The sequence below is a fragment of the Erythrolamprus reginae genome, chromosome Z (assembly GCF_031021105.1).
Source record: "Erythrolamprus reginae isolate rEryReg1 chromosome Z, rEryReg1.hap1, whole genome shotgun sequence".
Taxonomy (NCBI): domain Eukaryota; kingdom Metazoa; phylum Chordata; class Lepidosauria; order Squamata; family Dipsadidae; genus Erythrolamprus; species Erythrolamprus reginae.
The window spans coordinates 27,748,585-27,775,761 of NC_091963.1; the positions used below are offsets into that span (position 1 = coordinate 27,748,585).

At 40.6% G+C, this 27,177-nt stretch overlaps 1 protein-coding gene and 1 long non-coding RNA gene across 2 annotated transcripts in view; both read left to right on the forward strand.

The window, feature by feature from the left end:
* ABCB1 (ATP binding cassette subfamily B member 1) overlaps nucleotides 1-8,962 on the forward strand; it is a 68,168-nt gene extending 59,206 nt beyond the window's left edge. Inside the window, exons 26-28 of the mRNA XM_070727439.1 lie at nucleotides 938-1,144; nucleotides 4,373-4,519; nucleotides 7,317-8,962. Of these exons, the coding sequence (XP_070583540.1) occupies nucleotides 938-1,144; nucleotides 4,373-4,519; nucleotides 7,317-7,523 (561 nt within the window). The 3' untranslated portion in view covers nucleotides 7,524-8,962. The remainder of the gene's footprint in view (nucleotides 1-937; nucleotides 1,145-4,372; nucleotides 4,520-7,316) is intronic.
* Nucleotides 8,963-12,652: 3,690 nt separating this feature from the next.
* LOC139153464 (uncharacterized) lies at nucleotides 12,653-18,881 on the forward strand. Its single transcript, XR_011556834.1, has 3 exons — nucleotides 12,653-13,085; nucleotides 14,459-14,544; nucleotides 16,569-18,881. It is a non-coding gene; the product is annotated as an uncharacterized lncRNA (long non-coding RNA).
* The last annotated feature ends 8,296 nt before the right edge of the window (nucleotides 18,882-27,177 follow it).

A 27,177-nucleotide genomic window follows, 5' to 3' on the forward strand; every position in this document is an offset into this window, starting at 1 on the left:
TGGAGCCATATATATTGGCACATGAGCCATTACCCTAACTCAGCTCCAGGGCACATGTGCTTGTGCAGAGGCTCTGAGAGGGCATTTTCAGCCTCCAGCGGGCCACCACGGGGTGGGGGAAGCAATTTTCCGCCTCCCCAGGCTCCAAGTAAACCTCTGGAGCCTGGGGAGGGTAAAAAATGGATCTACCAGGCCCATCTGAAGTTGGAAAACGGAGGAATGGAGGGATCATGTGTTCATGCACGAAGGGCAGGGCAGCACAAGGGGATCCCACGTGCATGCACAAGGGGCAAAGGGGCAATGAATTAGGGGTGGGGACATTGAATTATAGGTGTGGGCATTCGCACATGCACAATAGCGGACGTGTACATGCTTTTGACACCCAAGGAAAAAAAATTCGCCATCACTGACTTAGGGCAATTTAAGAAATTAGGAACTTGTGATTCTTGGGTATTGACTGTAGCTTTCATCCTCTTCCTTATATTGATTATGCTGCCTGGAATTTAATCCAGCAAAATCTTCAACATAAGGTCATCTTGTGAGGAGGTAAAATTTGATCCAAAAATTTCATTTCTATTTCATTCATTCATTCATTAATTTCATTCAAATTATGCATTAAGTTGATCATATTTTCATCTTATTTCTTGTTGGATTTTCTGTCATTTTTGTAATGATTGATTGATTAGATTCCATTTTCAACTCTTAGCCACTGTAGACACACATTTTTCCACAATCTATCCATAACCTATTCTTTCAATTATCCTTAGTTTACACTCACTGCCACCATAACTAAGTTCATTCACTTTCTGGCTGGTTGTCTTCTTCCTTTTTTGTAAGGAAGAGCTTTCATTATACCCGATAACATTTTTGAAGGCCAATATCCATTGTACATCACAAAAATCTCTGCCTCTAAGCTGTAATAACTCTCCTTTTTCAGCTTTTGGATGGTGAAAATGAAAAGCAGTTAAATATTCAGTGGCTGCGGTCTCAAATTGGAATTGTTTCTCAAGAACCGGTCCTATTTGGTTGCAGTGTTGCAGAAAATATTGCCTATGGTGATAACAGTAGGGTGGTACCATTTGATGAGATATGTGAAGCAGCCAAAGCAGCCAATATACACTCCTTCATTGAATCTTTACCAGAGGTAAGTTCCTTTTCTAACATGTCCTTCATTGAATTCCTAGGTGTGCTTCCTTGGTAAAAGATACTCTTCTTGATGGCATATTGTTAAGGAGTAGTTTCTTGATGTAGAAGTTAAACAAAATGTTGCCACAAAAAATAACAGATTTCATATCATTGATAGTACTCAACAAATTACATATTAAAAAAAGTTTAGCAAATTAAAATTAGAGGTTTAGAATTAACTCTTATGCTAATTAAGTTGTATGTGTTATGTGTTATTATCACACAGAATTTACTTATCACATTTCTATACCGCCCATCCCACCTAAATGATTCCTAAGATTACTTATTATTATTATTCTACTAAAAGAATTTTCACATTATTAAATCTGCATTCTAATGGTGGAAGAGGCTGGTTAGAAGGTCACAAAAGATAATTACATGATTCTTGGACACTGCAACTATCATAAATATTAGCGAATTGTCAAATAGCTCAATTTTGATCATATGGTCATAGGATGCTGCAGTGGTTGTAAGTATCAAAAATTGTCATGTCACTTTTTCAGTACTGTTGTAACTTCAAACGGTCACTAAGCAAAAGGTTGTAAGTCAAGGATTATCTGTACAGTAATATTTTCCCTAAATATTTCTATACAAATTTATATAAGTTTTTACAAAAGTTCTAGACAACTTATAATTCTAAAACAATTAATCCTTGGCACTTACAGTAAGTACCTGCAGAATTGCTTACTTGAATCGGAATCAACCCATTGGATTATCCTAGGGCAAAACTGTTTTCAGTTCCTCATTTTAGCTAGATGTTCCCTATATCCCTGCTTTACCAATTATTCCTAGTCAGTAATCTAACAGAGGTCAGGCTCCTAGTTTAAGAAAGGTCACAATTGCTTGCTTCAGCAAGATCCAGGAGAACTCTCAAAGTAAGCACCTCCTTCTTCAGAAGAAATCCTGGGTCTTGAAAGCTTAGAACTACGACGCCTTAAACATGATCTAAGTATTGCCCACAAGATCATATGCTGCAATGTCCTGCCTATCAAAGACTACTTCAGCTTCAACCACAACAACACAAGAGCACACAACAGATTCAAGCTTAATATTAACCGCTCCAAACTTGACTGTAAAAAATACGACTTTAGTAATCGAGTTGCTGAAGCATGGAACTCATTACCGGACTCAATAGTGTCAACCCCTAACCCCCAACACTTTACCCTTAGACTATCCACCGTTGACCTCTCCAGATTCCTAAGAGGTCAGTAAGGGGCGTACATAAGCGCATTGAGTGCCTTCTGTCCCCTGTTCTATAGTCTCTCCTATATCTCATATATCTTCTCTACTATATCTCTATAAGCTTCATTGTATATTATTGTGTATTGGACAAAATAAATAAAAATAAATAAATAAAATGTCATCTTATTCAGAGATAAATTGGAATTATTTTGGAACAAGAGGCTTCTTCGAAGAGAGAAGTTCCATCATGGTCAAATTCAGTTATGTTCTATTCAATATAATCCTAGATTTTCAGAGCTTCCAGGCATCAAAACAGGACACGTACCAAATCTCCCACTCAGCTAGGGACATATATAACTGGGGATTATAAATATACAATATTGATAATACTGATATTAGAAACATAGAAACATAGAAGACTGATGGCAGAAAAAGACCTCATGGTCCATCTAGTCTGCCCTTATACTATTTCCTGTATTTTATCTTACAATGGATATATGTTTATCCCAGGCATGTTTAAATTCAGTTACTGTGGATTTACCAACCACGTCTGCTGGAAGTTTGTTCCAAGGATCTACTACTGTTTCAGTGAAATAATATTTTCTCACGTTGCTTTTGATCTTTCCCCCAACTAACTTCAGATTGTTCCTCCTTGTTCTTGTGTTCACTTTCTAATTAAAAACACTTCCCTCCTGAACCTTATTTAACCCTTTGACATATTTAAATGTTTCGGTCATGTCCCCCCTTTTCCTTCTGTCCTCCAGAGTATACAGATTGAGTTCATTAAGTCTTTCCTGATACATTAATCATACTCATAAGATTGTAGTGTAATCATACTCATAAGATTGTAGTATAATCATATGAGGTAAAGACCAATTCTGGGCACCTCGGATGGAAATGGCAAAGGGACTCAGCCTATCCATCCCCACCAACACTTATTGTAATCACATACTCAGGAAGTAATAGAACCACTGCAGAACATTGGCAATATATAAAGATACCATGGTACTGAAATACATTACAAACTTCTCTCATACAAGTCCTGTCACAAAAGCATCTATGTCAGCATACAATGCACTTTTGTTTCATGCTTGAGCCTGATCCCCCATACAAAAGAATTCATGTACCAGTAATCCTTGACTAATAACCACAAATGGGCTAGGATTTTCAACAGTAAGTCATTGCATTTGTAAGTTAAGGCGGATAGTGAACAAGGTGGATTATCACCAATTTTACAATAGTTGGTAAGTAAATATTTTCTCCCAAGTGGGTGTTCTTTGCCTAAAACTGTCAAAAAGTACTTGGAACTGGCAAAAAAATTTCAAATTCAGCCACATTGCCATGGATGCGGCAACAAGTCATAAGTGCGAGCCAAGTGCCATGCGCCTAGAATACAGTCATGTAACCATAATTTCAAAAAGTTGTTAAACCAGTTGTAAATTATGGATTACCTGTAACCTATTTTATCCAGAGTTCTTTGAACTTGATATATGCAGAAGGTTATTAATAACTATGACTAACAACTTCCAGCTGACCTGGGAGTATTCTTTCATTTCTCCAGCTACCATAAAATGATTGAAATGTCAACTTACTACCTATAGACCCATATCCTTGATACATGGCTGTTCATATGACATTAGTAGGGTTAATTATTAATTAAGCTTTTTACCTTTTGATAAATTCCACTCTTGCAAAACTTTGCGGTGGCATTGGCAGACTACTAAGGGACTATAGTTTAGCTGAAACGCTCCTCTAAAAGAAAGAATAGTACAAGGGAGGGAGGGAGGGAGGGGGAGGGAGGGAAAGCAGGCATTTTACATGCAAAGGATCCTAGCTTGCTCATTGGCATAGATGATCAAATTAATTGACACAGCAATATTGCTGTGTTGGATTGTCTTTTCACTTGTTGTGAGCCGCCCCGAGTTTTCGGAGAGGGGCGGCATACAAATCCAAATAATAAATAAATAAATAAATAAAATTTATTAATAATGTTGATTACTTATAGAAATACAATACTGCTGTTGGCGACAAAGGAACTCAACTTTCTGGGGGCCAAAAGCAGCGCATTGCTATTGCCCGTGCTCTCCTCCGCCAGCCAAAAATTCTGCTGTTGGATGAAGCAACCTCTGCCCTTGACACAGAAAGTGAAAAGGTAACTATTTTGTCACTGCAGAAAATATAGGCTTCCAATTGGGAAGATTTCAGAATACAGCATATAACTTAAGGCCGAGCATAGCTAAATAGTAACTGCATGAACAAAAGTCTCCATTTCAGTCCCTGGTTATTTCAATTAAGTTGGAAGTGTTCCTTCTTTTATTTATTTTTGATGCTATTTAAAGAACTTGATGAGATGAGATAATATCTATTATCAGTTTTACTGGCACACATTAAAATTGAAATCCTGTTGCTTGCTCTAAAAGAAAATATATATCTACGTACACATACATATATAACACACACATACCCTGTTTTCCCCCAAAATAAGAAATCCCCTGATAATAAGCCCAATCAGGCTTCTGAGCGCATAGCAATAAGGCCAAGCGCTTATTTCAGAGTTCAAAACAATATAACACAGGATCTTATTTTTGGGGAAACACGGTACAAATATATACTTTTATACTTTGTTTTATGTTTGGTATGAATGTGCTGTTTGGTTTTTTAAATAATGATAGGGTTTTATATGTTTTTTAATATTAGATTTGTTCCATTACTATTTTGTTTTTTATTGCTGTTGTGAACCACCCTGAGTCTTCGGAGAGGGGCGGCATACAAATCTAATAAATAATAATAATAATAATAATAATAATAATAATAATAATAATATACCTACACTACATTGCATTGCATTATAATGCATTGCATTAGTGTTGTGTTATATAACTGGCTATCATATTTAATGAACCTATGCAATTCATAACAGCCAACAAAAATAAAAACCAAACAATGTTCTCATTTGGTGCCAAGCAACCACACTATTAGCCTAATAACTTAGCCTCCAGCCGAACCTAATGCTTATCAGAAGAGGCAGAGCTTCATGGCCTTTCATAAAGCTAAAAGAATATGGACCCCTTCAGTCTTTGGTGGGAGTCTATTGCAAAGAGATGGGGCAGCTAAAGAAAAACCATCCTTCAAAGGTCCCATCAGACACAGCTACATTTAAGGAACGGGACCTGAAGCATGCCTATTCTGTTAGACTTATTGGCACAGGCAGATATTAAGAACCAGTTTTAACTAGCATGAATAATCCTGGCCAAATGGACTAAAGGTTTGCTTCAATATAAATCAAATTTTGTATTGTTGGCTTCTAGCCACTGAGTGACTAAACTACAGGATCTTCTAAAGGGTTCATCATAACTAGAAAATTAACATCAATAGTTCAAATTAAAGCACAAAAGATATTTCAGAATTAGTTGCACAGTAAGCTCCAGAAAACCTCTAGCTAAGATTCTGTGCAGTTAAAATAACCCACAAATCCCCATCCACCTCTCCCTCCCAGGAATCCCCATGTGGCCCGTTGTGGATGCAGGTAAGTTTAGGGTGGGAATGGAGGCTCAGGAAGAGCGAATAATAGGCCTAACCAGAAGTTTGGGAAGGCTGTAAATAAGCCTGTTTCCAGCCTCCACGGGACCTCCAGGGCCTAGGGAAGCTGTTTTTTCCCTCCTGGAGGCTCAAGTAAAGTGTCCAAGGAGGGCAACAGTGCCCACCCACTGCATCATAGTGCAGGAGGCTGACTAGGCCATGCTCACCATGGCCACACCCACCCAGCAACCAGGCAAAGAACCCTTTGGTATTCTGTAAATACATTTTGTAAGTGTATTTATAGAAACCCGTCTGTAAATACACTTACACTTATGTTTTTTATATTGGGGTTCGTTGCTTTTTAGACTTTTTAAATGTACTATTGTTATTTTAGATTCTAATTATTAGATTTGTCATTATGTATTGTTTTTATCACTGTTGTGAGCCGCCCCGAGTCTACGGAGAGGGGCGGCATACAAATTTAATAAATAAATAATAATAATAATAATAATAATAATAATAATAATAATAATAATAATAATACAATGGAGTAATTTTTATGAAACATCTTAAGAATTAAATGCATATAGGCAGTGATGGGCTACCAAAAGTTTTACTACCACACTGTGGGTGTGGTGTATGCATTTTCTTTCAATATCTTTCAGTGCAAATTGGGTGTTTGGGGTGGAGCTCCATTTTCGCTACCCCACTGCGTTCCCCCCTGTCTGGGCAGTAGACCAAAGACTTTGTTAAATTAAATTAATTTGAATTTTTAAATGATAATTTTTCTATAGAACCAAGCAGAACTAGATTTGTTAATAACTTTCTACATCTTGGATGAAAGTCTTTGGAGAGGGGCGGCATACAAATCTAATAAGAATAAATAAATAAATAAATAAATAAATAAATAAATAAATAAATAAACAAACAAATAAACTCTAGTCATGCAAATATATGCAGCAATTTATTATTTATTTATTCATTCATTCATTCATTCATTCATTCATTCATTCATTCATTCATTCATTTGATTTTTATGCCGCCCTTCTCCTTAGACTCAGGGTGGCTTACAACATGTTACCAATAGCACTTTTGAACAGAGCCAGCATATTGCCCCCACAATCCGGGTCCTCATTTTACCCACCTCGGGAGGATGGAAGGCTGAGTCAACCTTGAGCCGGTGATGAGATTTGAACCGCTGACCCGCAGATCTAGAGTCAGCTTCAGTGGCCTGTAGTACAGCACTCTACCTGCTGCACCACCCTGGCAATAAAATAATTAAGACTTAAAGATGATACAAGATTATCCTTTCTTTTAGCTCATTATATAATTAATTAAATAGTTCATTTTAACAATGAGCAGTTATAATCAAAATGTACCTACAGTATTTTCAGAGAATAGATTTTTAAAATGTATTTCTTTTCAAACAGGTTGTTCAGGAGGCGCTGGATAAAGCCAGACAAGGTCGCACCTGCATTATAATAGCTCATCGCTTATCAACGGTGCAGAATGCCGACAGTATAGCTGTAATCCAGAATGGGAAAGTCATGGAACAGGGAACACATCAGCAGCTACTAGCTCAAAAAGGACCTTATTATTCACTAGTCAATGCACACGCAGGAACAGCTCATGCATAAATATGAAAATGAACATTGCTTGAATTAATTTGATGGATGGATTATGTGGCATTAAGTTAGGGCTGTTTCTTAACGACTGTACAGATTCACCAGGATGATTTGTCCCCAATTTGGTCTTTCAGGTCTTCCATTGGTGTATTGATTGCCACTGTAATTGAAAACATCTTGCTGCTCGCTGCCCTTGTCAGGTCCCTAAGGACCAAGGATACATAGAATAACTTTAGAGTAGTTTCCTTTATTGTTGCTCATCTATAGGAATAAATCTTGCCAAAGTAAAGCAAATATTTGTATCACCGTAGATATACTCTGGGAATTGCTAGGGAGGGACTGTTTTAACTCTTCCTCCTGATCAGACTTCCCATATTTTGCTGACTTTTTGCCTTCTGGAATGCAGCCCCTCCTTCCTGGAAATCCAGATGACATCCCACCACAGTCCTTTTCTTTATTTCTACCTTTCCCAGCATTATAGACTTTTTCATAGGACTACGTAGGTCTTCATATATAATGTACCCAAAATATGATATTCAAAACCTGATCATTCGTTTGTACTTTGAGAAATAATTCTGTTGCTTTCTTTCATGATCCAATTCTTCTCTATTCATGATATTCTCAGGAATTTTCTCCAATGGCAAAGTTCAAAAACATCAACATTCTTTTTTCCCTTGTTTCTTCAAAGTACAACTTTCACATCCATAGTGTCTTATAGAGAAAATATGGTTTGCAAATTTCTGATTGTTTAAGTATACACATCTTTCCTCAGGACTTCATTGTTATTCTAGCAAATAGCTAGTCTAAGGAGTATTTCTTGGCTGTTGATTCCTTTATTGTTAAGAAACAATCCTAAAAGTGAGATGTTGTCACTTTACTATTTTTCCTGCAGTATGCAGTATATTTCACAGGTCAGTTCAATAAATAAGGGAAGAATACACTATTTTTACACACTCCTTTGCCAACCTAAAGCCAGTCTGACTCACCATGTTATCTCCAGACTGTAGGTTCCCAGCCAGTATTTGGGGCAACTAGCAAGTACAAAAGATGCTATTCATATTCTTATATTAAGCAAGATAGCCAAATTTCTAAGAAGATTCACCAATATTAAATATGTTTTTAGTCAGGTTCTGCATTCCAGCTCTTTGCTTATCACTTTTGGCTGGCTAAACTGAGCACTTTATATTTTGACGGCTGTACTTGTAGGATGACTTCAAGAATTTTATTGCCATCATCTTTCCCATGAAATGATGGACCAAGAAGTTTCCTTTGTGACCATACAATGCAAAATGACATACTTCAGCTTTTAAATGTACATCTATGGCTTGAAAACTAACACTTATTTTGGAGGAGGTAAAGAGATAGACAAGCTTTAAAAACAATTGTTTCCAGTGAAAAAGAGACAGTTGTTAATATCTGTTGAATGTCATTAAATAAAGTTTCAATAACCAGTGGGTGTTGGTCATCTCTATGAATACAGTATACAGTTTTTAAAAAATATTTAATGCCTTTAAAGGAAGTCACAACCTGTTGTGATGTTAAAAGTGAATCAAAGTTAAATGTCTGGGGGAATATATTTGTATCTACATATCCAGGGGTGGGCAACAACAGGACAGGGTAGAACGCAATTCCACCGGCGGAAATGAAGCTGTGTGCCCAGCTCCAGCTGACTATACCCCCCCCCATCCTCTTCCTCCTCCTCGGAAAGTGGTAGGGAGACTATCACTGGCAGGAGTTGCAGGGGGTCCATATCCTTCCCCCTTCTTTTCTCAATAGCTGATTGGCACCCATTCGCCTAGCTACCCAGCCTGAGGCAGGGTCATTCCAGAGAGAGACAATTGTAAAGTTGTAAGTTGAGGACTTAACAGCTCAGTTGGATGATGATGATCGTTCAAGTCACTGCCACCTGGTCACATGGCTGGCAAGCCACTCCTACCCAGTCACATGACCATCAACCCACACCCACAAAATAAGCCACACCCACAATGTGGCAGTAAAAATTTTGGCTGCCCATTATTGTACATACAAGATCTATAATCTACGTATGTATGTATGAATGTGTGTATGCATGCATGCATGCATGCATCTATCTATCTATCTATCTATCTATCTATCTATCTATCTATCTATCTATCTATCTACCTACCTACCTATCTATCTATCTACCTATCTATCTATCTATCATCTATCTATCTATCTGCAGAGTCTGCGGAGGGGGCGGCATACAAATCTAATAAATAAATAAACAAATCTGTCTATCATCTATCTGTCTGTCTGTCTGTCGGTCTATCATCTATCTATCGTCTGTCTGTCTGTCTGTCTGTCTGTCTGTCTATCTATCTATCTATCTATCTATCTGTCATCTATCATTCTTTATACTGTAATGCCAAATACATGGAACAGAGCAAACCTGATAATGTATACAAATCACTTAAGTTTTTCTGAAACATTATGAAAAAGAAATACTTTTCTGAAACATCACACAACCATATTTGTACATTTTTATATATTTTAGAGAAATTTGCTGAGTGTATATATGTATTAATCCCATTTATTATTTATTAGTGTATACAAATGTAATGTAGTGCACACTAATAAATGTAGTGTACAAATGTTTCCAAATGTAAAATAATGCACTTGGGGAAAAGGAATCCTCAATGTGAGTATTGCATTGGCAGTTCTGTGTTAGCAAAAACTTCAGAAGAGAAGGATTTAGGGGTAGTGATTTCTGACAGTCTCAAAATGGGTAAGCAGTGTGGTCGGGCGGTAGGAAAAGCAAGTAGGATGCTTGGCTGCATAGCTAGAGGTATAACAAGCAGGAAGAGGGAGATTGTGATCCCGCTATATAGAGCGCTGGTGAGACCATATTTGGAATACTGTGTTTAGTTCTGGAGACCTCACCTACAAAAAGATATTGACAAAACTGAATGGGTCCAAAGACGGGCTACAAGAATGGTGGAAGGTCATAAGCATAAAACGTTATCAGGAAAGACTTAATGAACTCAATCTGTATAATCTGGAGGACAGAAGGAAAAGGGGGGACATGATCGAAACATTTAAATATGTTAAAGGGTTAAATAAGGTTCAGGAGAGAACTGTTTTTAATAGGAAAGTGAACACAAGAACAAGGGGACACAATCTGAAGTTAGTGAAATAGATTCTTGGAACAAACGTCCAGCAGACGTGGTTGGTAAATCCACAGTAACTGAATTTAAACATGCCTGGGATAAACATATATCCATCCTAAGATAAAATACAGGAAATAGTATAAGGGCAGACTAGATGGATCATGGGATCTTTTTCTGCTGTCAGTCTTCTATGTTTCTGGTATGTAGGTGTATGACAAACTTGCATACTACTTCTCACTTACAGCAGCTGGTACCAATGGGATCACCGATTAGTTAGTAAAAATGGCAATGTATGAGCAACTGTGAGCCCGATGCGCCCCCGTGTGAGATTTGACTTCTGTGCATGTACAGCAAGCAAAACCTCACATGAGAGTGCTCGCTTGTGTGACATTTCGGCAATTTTCAAGCTTCTTTTGTTTCTGCACATGTGCGGAAGCAAAGAAATTGGCGAAAATTGCCAAAATCTCATTTGTGCAAGGATTCTTGCATGAGATTTCACTTCTACATGCATGTGCAGAAGCCAAATCTCACGCCAGGGGGGGCGCACCCACGCCAGACGCCAGGAGCGTACCGGTAGCGCCGGCAGCAAGCAGCCCCTCAGTGCTTACAATTCGATCTTCCTTACTGTTTAAAATGACCAGGAACATATTTTGAGATAGCTGGAGATTTGACCCTAGGCTAGGACTAGATTTCTGTGTCACTGCAATGTCAGAATGTATGCATCTGTCCTTTGCAAATAACTTCATAGCTCTTGCTTGTATATTTCTATGAATGTTAATGCATTGGCTAGGGGGTGCTAAAATGGTCTGGTGTAAATTAAGAGAGCTGCGTCCCCTGCTCTCCGTGTTGCCTGCCATATTATTAAAAGAATAATTTGGGGTTCCCACTTGAGCCAGGATTGCATAGGAGCAAATCAAAATACAATCGACATGTTGAGAGAAAATATATTTATTTATTCTCAAAAGCAACGAAATTTTCCTGTGGGGTTAGCTACAGTGAAAATGGTTCCAGAGAAATTGTTTAATAGGAGACAAGTAGCTAATACAAAGCAATACAATATTAAATGGGAGGCAAAGCAAGCAGCCCATAATAGAAAATGTCCTAGAATGAGGACTTATAAGACAAACATCTTCACCTTGGAGCACCCCAATGCTACTTATTAAGAAACCAGTTTTCTCTAGGATATGATGGGTGATAGGAATACCCCCATCTTCCATGCAGTAGTGTCCAACGTGTATACATTTTTGGCACAAATTAACCCAAAAGATAAGTGGTTGACTTCATTGGATTTACAGGATGTCTGTTTCTACATCCCACTGGCAAAAGAGAGCCAACCAATCTTTACCTTTGAATGGCAAGACCCCATTGTATGGAGGTACCTGATATTATTATTAAATACTTGGGATATAAGTTATCACAAGGATTTAAGAACAATTCCACCATCTTTGGTCAATGCCTGGCTAACAACCTGTATAAACCATCATGGATCAAGGAATATTCAGTTTTGCAGTATGAGGATGATTTGTTTTTGAATGCTGATATAACAACAATAGCAATAACAACTACTACTACAACAGAATTGGAAAGGATCTTGAAGGTCTTCTAGTCCAACCTCCTATTTAGGCAGGAAACCCTACACTATTTCAGACAAATGATTATCCAACATCTTCTTAAAAACTTCCCATGTTGGCGTATTCACAACTTCTGGAGGCAAGCTGTTCCACTGATTAATTGTTCTAACTGTCAAGAAATTTCTCCTTAGTTCTAAGTTACTTCTTTCCTTGTTTAGTTTGCACCGATTACTTCTTGTTCTACCCTCAGGTGCTTTGTAGAGGCAGACAAATGTATAGAGGGGACCATATTGCTCTTAAATTAGCTGGCAACTTGTAGCTATAATGCGTCTTCGCTGACCGCTGCGCCCTCCCAAAGGCGGGAGATTGGGGTGGGGGCTGATGGAGCCGAGCCCTCTCCTGCCGGATGATCAAAACCGCCCCGTGGGCTCCTCCGCCGGCTGGAAGTGTTGAGGGGAAGCCCGCCCGCTTCTCTGAAGCTGCTGCCACGCGTTCTGAAGCTCCTAGGGGCAAGAAAGTGGGGGGACGGAGGATTGCAGAGTGATGAGCAGGGCTGCCATAAGCTGCCGCTCACACACTTTCCTTCGCTGCTACCCCCACCCAGAACCGAAACCCGGGCAGCTTGTAGCCCCTGCTCGTCACTGTAGGGGAAGGACGAAGAAGGTCAACAGGAGAACGCAGCGCTGCCTATTTGCCTCAGCGTCCATTAGAAGCAGCGGCAGCGGCGAAACATCAGCCTCCCATCCTCACTATGTTGGAAGGAAATGACGTCAAGGCCGAGGAAGAAGTGGCTGCAGCCACTTTTGCTGCAAGGCCGAGGAAAAGAGTTGCAAGGGCCTGCTGATCTCTTGGGTGGCCGGAAGAGAGAAGGAAAGGTGAGCACTCTCAGTCTCTCCGCGGGAGACTAATCTACAAAGGGAGAGAGGAGAATAGGGTACCTGCGGCAGGCAAGGCTGGGGTTTACAATTGAACCAGGCGGTTATCATAGGGACAGAGGCCGGCCTGGAAGAAGAAAAGGCAACAGAGGTGGTGGAGGGGTGGGTGGGAATTGAGGATGGTTTAGGGTTAAAGTTGCGCAGAGTTGCGGCCGACAGAGAAGCGCCCCAATCAGATTTTCGACTAGAGCTGAGAGAAGGGGGTGTGTTACTCTGGGAGGTGGATCCCGTCAGCGTAGGAATTCTGGAAGTTGAACTATTAAAGCTGTCAAGTTTGAAGACTGGGGCTTAGGGGTACAAGGGTCTTCAAACCTGGCAAGTTTAAGGCTTGTGGGCTTCAACTCCCATTTCTAAGCTAGCATGACTGGTGGAGAAATTCTGGGAGTTGAAGTCCACAAGTATTGAAGCTGCCAAGTTTGAAGACCCTTGGGTTAGGGTTTAGGGGTGCAAGGGTCTTCAAACCTGGCACGTTTAAGGCTTGTGGACTTCAACTCCCTTTTGAGCTAGCATGACTAGTGGAGGAATTCTGGGAGTTGGAGTCCACAAGTCTTGAAGCTGTCAAGTTTGAAGTTTGTAAAAAGTGTACATGGTTTTAAAAAGTATACATGGTTGTAAAAAGTATTCTGCTACACGGATATTTTATTAAAGAAATATAATACTACACCATTTGGTTCAGAATACTTTTTTCCTTGCTTTCCTCTAAAATCTAGTTGCGTCTTATACACAGAAAAATACGGTAGTTAATAGCACTTAATTTTAAGTGCTATTACCTACCGTATTTTTCTGTGTATAAGATGCAACTTGAAGCAACATAAGAAATTTGAGTAATTATTCTTGCCCAGATGTCAATTGTATTGGAGGCAGCATTGGATGAATCATGAATACCAAAATTAAAAGAAATAATTATTGAATGTATTTTCAGATTGATGGTATATTATTTTGCATATGTGATTGGAGTGAAAAATAAAAAAAAATCTTGCCTGAAAAGAAAATGTTATATGTTTTTAGTAAAATATGTCTTCCCATCTGTAATTTGTCAGTGCAAGGAAACTGACAGAAGAGAGAGAAACCACTCCAGTAGATAATTTAATCAGTCCTAACTTTAGCCAGCTGGATTCAATTAACTCCTGGTTCAATTACTGTAATTATTCTCAGATGTGCTAATTCAGAGGAAGAAATTGCAAGCTCAGAACCAGAGGCTTTCTCTAGCTTTCCATTTCTGAGGTTACCTAGGACTTAAAAGAGACTTCCTATTTGCATCCAAATCTACAAATATTTATGTGCAATTTTTATAAATCTTTCCTGGGATTTAGAAAAGTATGAGGAAAAGCTGGAGCCTTCTTGTATAAGAAGATCAAAGAGAAGCAATTAAGAACAATGTCTGCAAGAAATATTAAAGGTAATATTAACCAATTCTATCTTTATATTTGAAAAAAAAACCTATTGTAAGCAATGATAGCAAAGCATAGATAGGGGAAGCTGCCAAGCTTACAAATTGTTTTATAAGTGTATATGCTTGTAAGAAAATTAATATTGTAGTGTAGATAAAAAGGAGGTTTGAGGAAGGGATTTCATTGGAATCAAGGAAAAGGCAAACTTTTATAAGAGAACAGTTTAGTCTAATTAGTAGTTAAGGCAGCAGGTTAGAAAATAAATGTGGGTTCAATAATAATAATAATAATAATTTATTGGATTTGTATGCCGCCCCTCTCCGCAGACTCGGGGCGGCTAACAACAATAATAAACACAACATGTACAATTCAATAATAAAAAACAACTAAAAACCCCTATTATAAAACCAAACATACACCCAAACATATCATGCACAACTTGTATTGTTTGAATAGTTTACGAAAGATAGGGAGGGTGGGGGCAGTTCTAATCTCTGGGGGGAGTTTGTTCCAGAGGGCCGGGGCCGCCACAGAGAAGGCTCTTCCCCTGCCTTAGCCATGAAAACTAGTTTGATGACATGGGGAAGTCACTGTCTTTAAGCCTAGAAAGGCAGCATTTCTGCTCCCACAACCATTATTGCCTCCTCTGCTTTGCTGCCTCCAAGATAAACTTGTATTTCAGCCTCTAATAGTAATCTCCTCATTTACCATGCACAGAAAATTCCAGCATTCTTGGCTCCATGTAGGCCAGTTTTTTAAAAGTATCAAAGGCGTATGACTTTTTACCTATTACCTATGTTTTGCCTTTAAAAATCCTAAACAGGTCATGAGAGCATAGTTACTGGGTTTCATCTTTCCCCCTTAACATGGCCTTTGATGATGATGATGATGATAATAATAATGATAATAATAATAATAATTTATTAGATTTGTATGCCGCCCCTCTCCGAAGACTCGGGGTGGCTCACAATAATAAAAAACAATGTTATAGCGAAACAAATCTAATATTAAAAAAGAAGCATATAAAACCCTATTATATTGAAAAACCAAAGAGCACATACATACCAAACGTAAAATATAAAGAGCCTAGGGGAAAGGTGTCTCAACTCCCCCATGCCTGACGGTATAGGTGGGTCTTGAGTAGTTTATGAAAGACAAGGTGGGTGGGGCAGTTCTAATTTCCAGGGGGAGTTGATTCCAGAGGGGCGGGGCCGCCACAGAAAAGGCTCTTCCCCTGGGGCCCACCAAACAACATTGTTTAGTCGACGGGACCCGGAGAAGACCAACTCTGTGGACCTTATCGGTTGCTGGGATTCGTGCGGTAGCAGGCAGTTCCGGAGGTATTCTGGTCCAATGCCATGTAGGGCTTTAAAGGTCATAACCAACACTTTGAATTGTGACCGGAAACTGATTGGCAGTCAATGCAGGTCACGGAGTGTTGTAGAAACGTGGGTGAATCTGGGAAGCCCCACGATGGCTCTCGATAAGGTGAAAGCAGAAGGAAAAACAGTTTGGCAAGATTTGATAGAGTTTCCATGGATAAATATAGTCTATCTGAAATAAGAAAAACATTTTAACTCTGCTTGGGAAGCAACCCATGTATCCTCCCTGCTCTATAAGATCTGATTTGGGGAAATTATTAAGAAATGAGAAAGTATTAAATACCTTTGTTATGCAAATAAAAGCTGAGGCCCAAGTCTTATCTTAGGTTGTAGACAAATGTAAATAGTTCTATCATAGTATGAGGCGCTAACATTTGACACATTACCCTCCACATGGCATCCCACATATTGGTACAGTTATGCTAATCTCTCTTGATTTGTCTTTTGTGGGTAGTAAAAATAATCCTAGAAGCTTCATCTTATATTGCATGGTTATGTAATTAATCCTAATAAGGTTCAAGAACCAACTATGGCTAGTTTAGCTTATTATTTAAATCTGGAACCTTTTCTATCCCTCACAATTGTGCATGCACCTTTTCTGAAATCTGTTTGGACTTTGAAATTGAACCATTGATATATTTTACCAACAGGGAAAAAGAAATATGTGGAATTACGGCAAAAGAAGGGACATATTTCAGATTCTGGGAAGTTATGGTACACATTTCCTCCACACGAGATTTTCCTGCACCTTGTGGCAACAGGGCTGAGGCCCAAAGCAGGTGACTTACTAGATTGTGAGGTTGCAAACAGGCCAAGCCAGTTTGGAGATCAATTTTCTTTAAGTCTCTTCTAGAACTTTAAGTCTCTTACAGATCTTCCTCCTGTCTGATGATGGATAATTAAAATCAAGCTATCCTGAACTTTAACTGTTGTGTCCAGAGGACAGTTAGGTTTTGTATCCGCCCCATATTCCTTGGGCGGGAAAATACTGTGCAATGATTGGTTGTAACACTAACTAATGATTTGCTGACCATCCCCCAATCTATGCCTAATAGAGAACCTTCCTCCAACTTAAGCTTTGCGCACTGCATGGGTGGAAAGAGCATGCTTTCCTGTTTACGAACGCAGTTGAGAGAGCTACAGGAACAGACCTGAAAAATGTCCAGTAGCAAAATGGAACCTGAATGGCACTCGATAACCTTGGCAGCACAACAAATAGAACACAGTGACTGTTAGTAGAACCATGACTCCCTCACAATAATGGCCAACAATTGCCTTTTGATTCAGTAGACTTCAATAGCAGCGTTTCAGAGATACTGCAGTTCACTTTGGAAAGAGTTCTCTAAGCTAGCCTCGACCAAACAATTGCCTCCCTAAAAATGCTGATTACCACAGTGTCCAGACCAACCTACATTGCCATGAATGCATACTGGAACTTTGAAATTGAACCATTGATACAACTTTTGTAAAAAGTTGATTACCACAGATAAGTGAAGTTTTGCGCACCGCACGCGCGGAAAGAACATGCTTTCTTCTTTATAAACGCAGCTGAGAGAGCTACAGGAATAGACCTGAAAAATGTCCAATAGCAAAATGGAACCAGAATGGCACTCGATAACCTTGGCAGCACAACATATACAACACAGTGACTGTTAGTAGAACCCTGACTCGCTCACAATAATGGCCAACAATTGCCTTTTGATTCAGTAGACTTCAATAGCAGCGTATCAGAGATACTGCATTTATTTCAGAAAGAGTTCTCTAAACAATTGCCTCCCTAAAAATGCTGATTACCACAGTGTCCAGACCAACCTACATTGCCATGAATGCATACTGGAACTTTGAAATTGAACCATTGATACAACTTTTGTAAAAAGTTGATTACCACAGATAAGCGAAGTTTTGCGCACCGCACGCGTGGAAAGAACATGCTTTCCTGTTTACGAACGCAGCTGAGAGAGCTACAGGAATAGACCTGAAAAATGTCCAATAGCAAAATGGAACCAGGAATGGCACTCAATAACCTTGGCAGCACAACAAATAGAACACAGTGACTGTTAGTAGAACCCTGACTCCCTCACAATAATGGTCAACAATTGCCTTTTGATTCAGTAGATTTCAAAGCAGCATATCAGGAGACACTGCAGTTACAATACTTCAGAAAGAGTTCTCTAAGGTACTGAGAACTGGTTGTGGTTAGCCTCCACCAACAACTGCCTCCCTAATATGCTGATTGCCACAGATAACCAGGCCAAACTACACTGACATCACTGAACAACTGAATTCATACTGGGACACTCGTTAAGTTAAAGATACAAGGAGATGGTGAAAATGGGGTATTCATATGTATATTCATAAATACTTTTATGCTTCAATATGTGCATTTATTTTATATGTACCACAAGGTGACCAGACGTCATGTTTTTGGTGGGACAGTCCCGCTTTTTGATGATTTGTCCTGTGTTCCGGGGCCTTTGAAAAATATCCTACTTTTTAAAAAAGTTCTTCTCCCCCAGGGCTGCGGTGGGAGCCTGATAATGGCGGTCCAGATGCAGCCGCCCAGCTCCTCTGCCCAAGGGAAGCTCAGAATGTGCCGGTCGCCTTGGCCTCTTAATCTGGAGGAGGCTTCAAGGGGGGGGGGCACTTCGGGGCTGGCACTGAGGCCCCAAACATTGTGCAGGGCCTCTGCAGCCGCCCCTCTGCTTCAGCCCCACCTCCCAAAGGGGCACAGGGGGGGGCTGTAGAGAGAACAAGTGAAAGAAAGGAAAGGAAGGAAGGAAGAAAGGAAGGAAGAAAGGGAGAGAGAAATAGAGAGAAAGGGAGGGAAAGAAAGAGAGAAATAGAAAGAGAGAGAAACAGAATGAGGGGGAGGAAGGGAGGGAGAGAGAAACAAAGAAATAGAGTGAGGGAGAGAGAAAAAAGAAAGAGAGAGAGAGAGAACGATAGAAAGAAATAGAGAAAAAGGGAGGGAGGAAGATAGAGAAAAGAGGAAGGAAGGAGAAGGGGAGAGAAGGTGTTTTTTTTGCTCCATACAGGCCAAATTTTTAATCAACCCCCCCCCCCCCGGCCTGGTCAATGGTGTCCCTCTTTACCAGTATAAAAATCTGGTCACTTTAATGTACCATGTATCCACAATGCATATGGCCAAATAAGTTGTTAATGAATTTCATCAGGTGAACTTTTAGGGAATACTTTGTGGAAGATTGTGCATGACACTTTTTGCCTTTATTAGAAACTTATTTTGCTCCTTAAAAAACTATTCCACAGAACAAAAAGGATTGCACAGTTTGAAGCATGCTTCTGACCACTGCACAGTGTTTTGCTTCCAATAATGTTGGATTAACCCCTCTTCCTAAATATGTTTTCTTTATGATGTTACAATTAGACAAAAGGTATGGTTATGAATGACAACTGTAAATAATGTAGAAATACATACTTTCCAGTTGCAAAAGTTTTCTGGAAAAGCTGATGAGTGATAATATCAAAATCCTTTAAACACATCAAACATAAGAATGTAAATACACTTCAAATTGTAAATACACACAAGCAAACACAAAAATACAAAACACCAACACAAAACAAGATGGACCCAGCATGATTCGCAGCTGAGAGAGCTACAGGAACAGACCTGAAAAATGTCCAGATTAGATCCTACACATAAGTAAACACAAAACTCAACACAATGTAAACAAGATTATAATACAATTCAAATGAAGAGATTCAATCTACATTGTTACTTTGAGCCAACTGTGTCAGAATTGACACCCCTCAAGTGTCACATACTAGAATCAACATGCACCTCAAACCCACTCCCAGTATGAATCTACCTATAAAACAACCCCTCTATGTCTCATTTTACCTGTAACTATCACTAGAGACAAACCTTTGCTTTGGAGAATAAATGAAGATACAGTATATTCATTTTTTAATAAACGAATCTGGATTTCATTTTGATTTGCTCCTATATAACCCTGGCTCATGTTGGAACCCCAAATTAGTCTGACATTTAAAATTCAGACAAAATCTGTTCTATGATTTTGTAATAGATGTTTAAAGCATATAGACTTGGTTTTCTTGTTTTAAACACATCGCATGATTAAAACACTTTTGCAATGTTACAAAATGAAGGTTTTTTTAAAATCTTAAATTAAGTATGAGATGAAATATATTTAAATATTTTATGTAGGCGGTGGATGCAAAAATAGAAAGCAAGACTTACTAGATTCTAAACTACTGGCCAGTTAAGAAATACCTTTCTTTTTTATTTCTTCTTGGTCCATACTCTCAAGAAATACAGATATTAAAATAAAAGTGTGGTTATCTATTTTTGATGATTATTTACTTTAAAAATACTTCTCATGTTTGCAATATAGTAATGACTGATATAATGTTAACAAGTATTAAATTGATTGAGTACAATTCTTGTTTTTAATATTATATTACTGAAATTCTAGATATACTTGTGCCAAATGCTGTATTCTATGCAGCTTTTTGATTATTTTGTTTGACAGATACAATGAAACGCCACTACAGTGATCCCTCGAGTTTCGCGATCTCGATCTTCGCGAAATGCTATATCGCGATTTTTAAAAAAAATTAATTAAAAAAAAACCACTTCCGCGTTTGGCTTCAGGACTCAGCTGGGAAGCGGCGCGGCTGTTTTAAAAGGTCGCAGCCGGCCTGGGGGGCTTCCCAGCACCCCCCTGAACCGCCAACCTGGGTCTTCCCGGCCGCCCACGCAAAGGGGAAACCCCGGCTCCTCGCTGATGCCCGCCGCTCGCCCGCCCGCCAGCAAGAGGGGGAAGACCCAGGGAAGGTTCCTTCGGCCGCCCAGCAGCTGATCTGCTCGGTAGCGCAGCAGCAGCGAGGAGCCGAATCAGGGTTTCCCCTTTGCATGGGCGGCGGGGAACGCAAACTCCACCATCTACGCATGCGCGGCCATAGAAAAAAAAGGACGTGCATGCGCAGATGGTGTTTTTACTTCCGCAACCCTACATCGCGAAAAATCGATTATCGCGAGGGGTCTTGGAACGGAACCCTCGCGATAATAGAGGGATCACTGTATATCTTTAAAATATGTAAACAAAGGTGTTGAGGACATGGTAGAACACAGACAGGGGTGCCCGGATGGGGAGGAATGCAGTGGGAAGCAAAAATGGAGCCCCACCCTAGTACACCCAATTTTCACTGAATGATATTGAAAGAAAATGCAGGGCAGCCTCATATGTGTAGTAGTAAAAATGTTGGCAGCCCTTCAATGAACAGAGGTTTCTTGATCCTAAACGTACTGAGTAATTGGAGCACTCCGATAGTTCAAGCCTAGCTCCTGTCTCTTTTCCCTAGTTCATGCCCATCTAGCATTTAGAAAATATTATTTGCAAGTAGATGGATAGGTATTGCCATTACCAGAAAATGCTGGGTGCATTCTGTGTGGAGAGATAGAACCTGTGTTAGATTTCCTGGACATGATCTGTGGAAGAAAACCCCTGGATGAGCCAACTTTCATAGAGAAAGCTACAGGCCAACTGGTGTGAAGCTATTTCACCCCCTTGTGGTACAGCGTGTAACAAACTGGTATAACAAACAGACGAGTGACTGTCGGCTGTCAGAGTTTTTATTGTGTGCTTAATATTATAGCCACCCTGGCCTAGTATGCCATATGCTAAATAAATAAAGGAGTGGTAATTACTATAGATCGGGGCAGTGTTCCCTCTAATTTTTGGGGGGGATGGGCGGAAAAGTATAGTGTCTGAGCGGCAGTCCCTTTGGGACTGGGCGGCACATAAATAATAAACAAACAAACAAACAAACAAACAAATAAAAAACGCACCCTGTTTTGCCTCAGAGAATTTCAAAATAAAATACTGTACTGTGTGTCTATAACAGTGAACTCATAATAGGGCAACTCTATCAATATCAAAATGCCACTTAAATAGTTGAGCTAGTTTCAAACTAGATTTTGATTTTCTTTCTCTCTTCCTTACTCCCATTCTTTTTCTTTCTTTTCCTTCCTCTCTTTTTTCTATCTGTTTCTCTCTCTTCCTCTCTCTCTCCTTCCCTCTCACTCTTTCCCTCTCGGCTTCTGGGCAGGTTTGGAAAACTCTGAGTTGATGATGATTTTTAAGTGAGCGATTGCTCACTGCTCAGCTTAGAGGGAACTATGGATCGGGGTCAGGAATAGGCTACTGCCTGGATGGAAGGGAACACAGTGGGGTGGCGAAAATGGAGCTCCATCCCAGAGCACCCAATTTGCACTGAAAGATGCTGAAAGAAAATACAGGGTGTCCTGCATAAGCCATGCCCACAGTGTGGTAGTAAACATTTTGGTAGCCCTTCACTGGTCGGGGTGAAATGCTACCGGTTCAGGCGTAATGGTAGCAGCGGCCACTGGTAATTCAGAGAACTGCTAGCGGGCGGCTGCACGAGACTCCGCCCATCTGCCTCAATGTCATTTTCTATTTTTTAACCCTCTACACATGCACAGAGTGAAAAAGTGCATGCGCAAGTGGAATGAGGGTGAAAAGCGTGTGGGTGCACTTCCGAACTGGAAGAAAAGATAAGTAGATTTCACCACTGCTATAGGTGTATTATACCATTTTCCTTAAATTTAATTTCAAAAGATGGTACAAAGTATGAGATTGTAGCATCTGTCTGCCACTCTTGAAAGCAACATTATCTTTACCCAGGATTGTATAGCAGCTATATTATCAGAAGATATATAAAATTATTGAATTAATCCCCCTGTAATCTTAATGCTATTAAATACTATGCCCTAAATAATAGCATTACAACTATTAATTTAGTGTATCTGTCATGCTGTAAAATTATTTTTGGAAATGTTTCCAATGAACATTTTATGTCATCAAGATGACTTAAGTGAGTATGGGTTACATAGATTCATAATTAAATACTGGTTGTTGTGGTTAGCTCTGGCCCAGCTCCTGCCCCAAGCAATGTGGAGGTGGAGGTGGGGGAGACATCCACATGCCTCCAGCCTGTTTTGCTTCCAGTAGAATCTGTCTCCTCTGACCAAGGAAGCGTGAGTGACAGGGAAGAGGGGAGTTTGGCAGACAGACCAGGAGGAGATCAATCATCTGTATCATCCCTGGATTCTGAACAAGAATTAATGACACATCCACGCATGCGTCGAGTGATGCATAGGAGACAACAACTGAAGGATTATTACAAGAGAAAATGAGGCCACCTGTGGTTGGGTGGGGCTGCTGTAATTAGTGCTACAGATAAAAGTGCAGCTTGGTGTGTTAGCCTCGTGGCAATTTGATTCATTGTTTCGTCAAGATCGTGTTTTTTTGTTGTTCAGGATTGTGTGTGTAGACTCTCTGGACTTTAAAATTGGACTCAATTTCCCAGTTATTGGGTGAGCAATTGGATTGCATTTAACCTGTGCCTTGGGTGTACCAGAAAATCCCTTTGACATTTAAAAAGGGAGCTGTTTCTGTTTTTCTGTTTATAAAAACTTTTGGGTTTTCCTTTTATCGTGTGGTGTGTGTCTTCCTGGACTAATTACCCTGTAATTACGGGCGGTTGAAACACGCCGGCAGAACACCGGTACATACACAGATGTCTTATTAGACTGTGGGCAATTGTTTCACATTTGTACATTTGTATGCCACTGATGCTACAAAGCCCTGAATAGGTATATTTTTTTGGCAATAAGAATAGCGTTGGAATCTACTGTACCATGTTTGCCTGAAAATAAGACAGGCCTTATATTTTTGAACCCTGAAATATGGCTTTGGCTTATTGTCTGGAGGGGTGGCTTATTATTTGGGGGGAACAGTAGGCGACTAGGATAGGACTGGCTGTCCCATGGCTGCTGCCTCCCCTTCCTCTTCTTGGTGCTGGCCGAGCAGCTGGCCTACCGCTGCTGTCTCATGGAGCAGGACTCTGCAAGGCTTGTGCTGTTGCATACACAAGCTGCAGGATTGCTGTAAGCTTCATCATACCAGTATAGCTAGTGATGGGCTACCAAAATTTTTACTACCACATTGTGGGCATGGCTTATGCAGTTTGTTTCAACATCTCTCCGTGCAAACAGTGTTCTGGGGTGGAGCTCCATTTTCGCTACCCCACTGCGTTCCCCCCCTCGTCTGGGCAGTAGCCCACCCCTGATTAGTTACTATATAAAGTGTATGTACACACACGCAGGCACAGCTCTTCTAAAATTATACACATTCAACCTCATTTACTGTGATAGGAAAAACATATCCAGAGCCCAGAAGAGAAAAAAAAGAAAAAAAATCAAACTTTTGCTACCAGTACTGTGTACCTGACCAAAATTTTGCTATTTTTACTGCGTACCTAACCGTACCCATAAGAGTCCACCACTGAGTATAGCTGGGGTCCTCCTGCCATTTATCCATGCAATATCCCAATAAGCCTTGCAAAGTCACAGAAACTCATTTCTGGCAGGTGAGACATGTTGGGCTGTGTGATGCGGATCCTGTCCTGGTGCTCCTTGACTTCTCAGTGGCTTTCGATACCATCGACCATGGTATCCTTCTGCACCGGCTGGAGGGGTTGGGAGTGGGAGGCACTGTTCTTCAGTGGTTCTCCTCCTACCTCTCCAGTCGGTCGCAGTCAGTGTTAGTGGGGGTTCAGAGGTCGACCTCTAGGTGTCCCCCTTGTGGGGTGCCTCAGGGGTCGGTCCTCTCCCCCCTGCTATTTAATATCTACATGAAACCGCTGGGTGAGATCATCCAAGGGCATGGGGTGAGGTATCATCAGTACGCAGATGATACCCAGCTTTACATCTCCACCCCATGTCCAGTCAGCAAAGCAGTGGAAAAGATGTGCCGGTGCCTGGAGGCTGTTGGGGCCTGGATGGGTGTCAACAAACTCAAAATCAACCCAGACAAGATGGAGTGGCTGAGGGTCTTGCCTCCCAAGGACAATTCCATCTGTCCGTCCATTACCCTGGGGGAGGGGAACTACTGACCCCCTCAGAGAAGGTTCGCAACTTGGGCGTCCTCCTCGATCCACAGCTGACATTGGAACATCATCTTTCGGCTGTGGCGAGGAGGGCATTTGCTACCTTTGAAAAGTGTTCGGAAACTTCAGATCATGCAGAACACAGCCGCGAGAGCCGTCGTGGGGCTTCCAAGATTCGTCCACGTTTCTTCAACACTCCATGGCTTGCATTGGCTGCCGATCAGTTTCCGGTCACAATTCAAAGTGTTGTTCATAATCTTTAAAGCCCTACATGGCATTGGACCAGATTACCTCCGGAACCACCTGCTACTGCATGAATCCCAGCGACCGATAAGGTCCCACAGAGCTGGCCTTCTCTGGGTCCCGTCGACTAAACAATGTCGTTTGGCGGGGCCCAGGGAAAGAGCCTTCTCTGTGGTGGCCCCGGCCCACTGGAACCAACTTCCCCCGGAGATTGGAACTGCCCCCACCCTCCCTGTCTTTCGTAAACTACTCAAGACTCACTTATGCCACCAGGCACGGGGGAGTTAAGATATTCCTTCCCCCTAGGCCATTACAAGTTATGCATGGTATGTTTGTGTGTATGTTTGGTTTTTAGTTGTTTTATTAATTGGATTGTTACATGTTGTTTTTTATCATTGTTGTTAGCCACCCCGAGTCTACGGAGAGGAGCGGCATACAAATCAAATAACTAAACAAACAAACTAACTAACTAACTAACTAACTAACTAACTAACTTAACTGTAATGATTTGCTTAACAACTGTGGCAAAAAATTATTTATAAAATAAGGCACAAATCAATTACTAACACACCGAACAACAGGAATTTGGGGCACAATGATGATCATAGTTCGAGGACTGTGTACTTTTTATGGGCATTTAGTAATACTATTAATGCTACAACTTTGATTCTGTAGTCAGTTTTTAATAAATTGGTATAATAACTAATAATTGCAATGCTGCTGCTATGAAAGGAGAATGGGTTATATGTTGTAGACGGGTGGATTACTCCTACTGCCGGTACTGGTGCACTGCACGCGCTTCAGGTGTTTTGTGGATGCGTGTGTGTGTCACAGCTTGCTTTTGCTTATGCGCATGTACAGGAAGCAAAATCTTGCGCGGGAATGCGCACGTGTGATTTTGGCAATTTTTTTGCTTCCGCACATGTGCAAAAGCAAAATATTGCCAAAATCTCACACACATCTCTTCACAAGATTTTGCTTCCTGTGCATGTGCAAAAACCGGGACGCCCATGCACCCACAAGACACCGGAAGCTGTATGTGCAGCTCAAATTTTGCTACCGGTGCTGCTAAATCATCCAGAGTCCCGTTAGTTGGACACCATTTACATTTGTATAATGAATAAAATAAACCTTGGGACCACGTATCCACAAATTGCAGTCGTTTTCTGTAGTTGGATATGATTTGTTATTTAACTGGTGGATGCTAGTTGAAATTGTGATGCTCCAAGATCCAAGCCTCCTTGCTTTCCTAGATTTAACACTAGTGTAACATCCAAACCCACATGATCTCTAATGAGAATGATGCTTGCTTTTTCTGCAAAGATAAATTGCAGATAGCCTATCATCTGACAGAATTTAAAATTAGGGAGATTAGATTTGTCAATTCCTGACTGAAACGACCTAGTCCTAATAGCAATGTTTTTTCCCCAACTTGGGTAACTTTGTATATGTAATTTGGCAAATCAAATCGCACCAGGCTCAAAGTTGACTCAACCTTCTATCCTTCCCTGGTAAAATGAGAACGCAGATTGTTGGGGGCAATATGCTGACTCTTAGAGAGGGCTGTAAAGCGCAATGAAGATATCTGGACTTCAACTCCCAGAAATCCCCAGACAGCATTCTCAGGCTGGGGAATTCTGGGAGTTGAAGTCCAAATATATTCAAGTTACCAAGGTTGGGAAACACTGGTCTAAGTGCGATTGCTAAGTGCTATTGAACTTCAACTCCCAGAAACCCTCAGGCAGCATGCGTTAATTGGAGGTTTCTGGGAGTTGGAGTCCTTCGTATCTTAAAGTTAGCCAGGTTGAAAATCGTTATCATATGGACAGAATGAGGGTCGCAGTTAAACCCCAGGCCATTAACAGCCGGCATCCGTAAGCGGTGGCTCTCCCACGGGCTGTGGAGAAACTTTGAAAGCCCTCCCCCTCCGCCACCTTTTTGGTCTCGCCAAAGGGGGCCGGACCGCCTGTAGGCGCTTCCTCTTTCGCGTGAGTTTAAATGTAGCGCAGAAGTGCCGAGCGAAGGAGCCCAAGAGGAGGAGGAAGGGAGGAGTCGCTTGCTTCG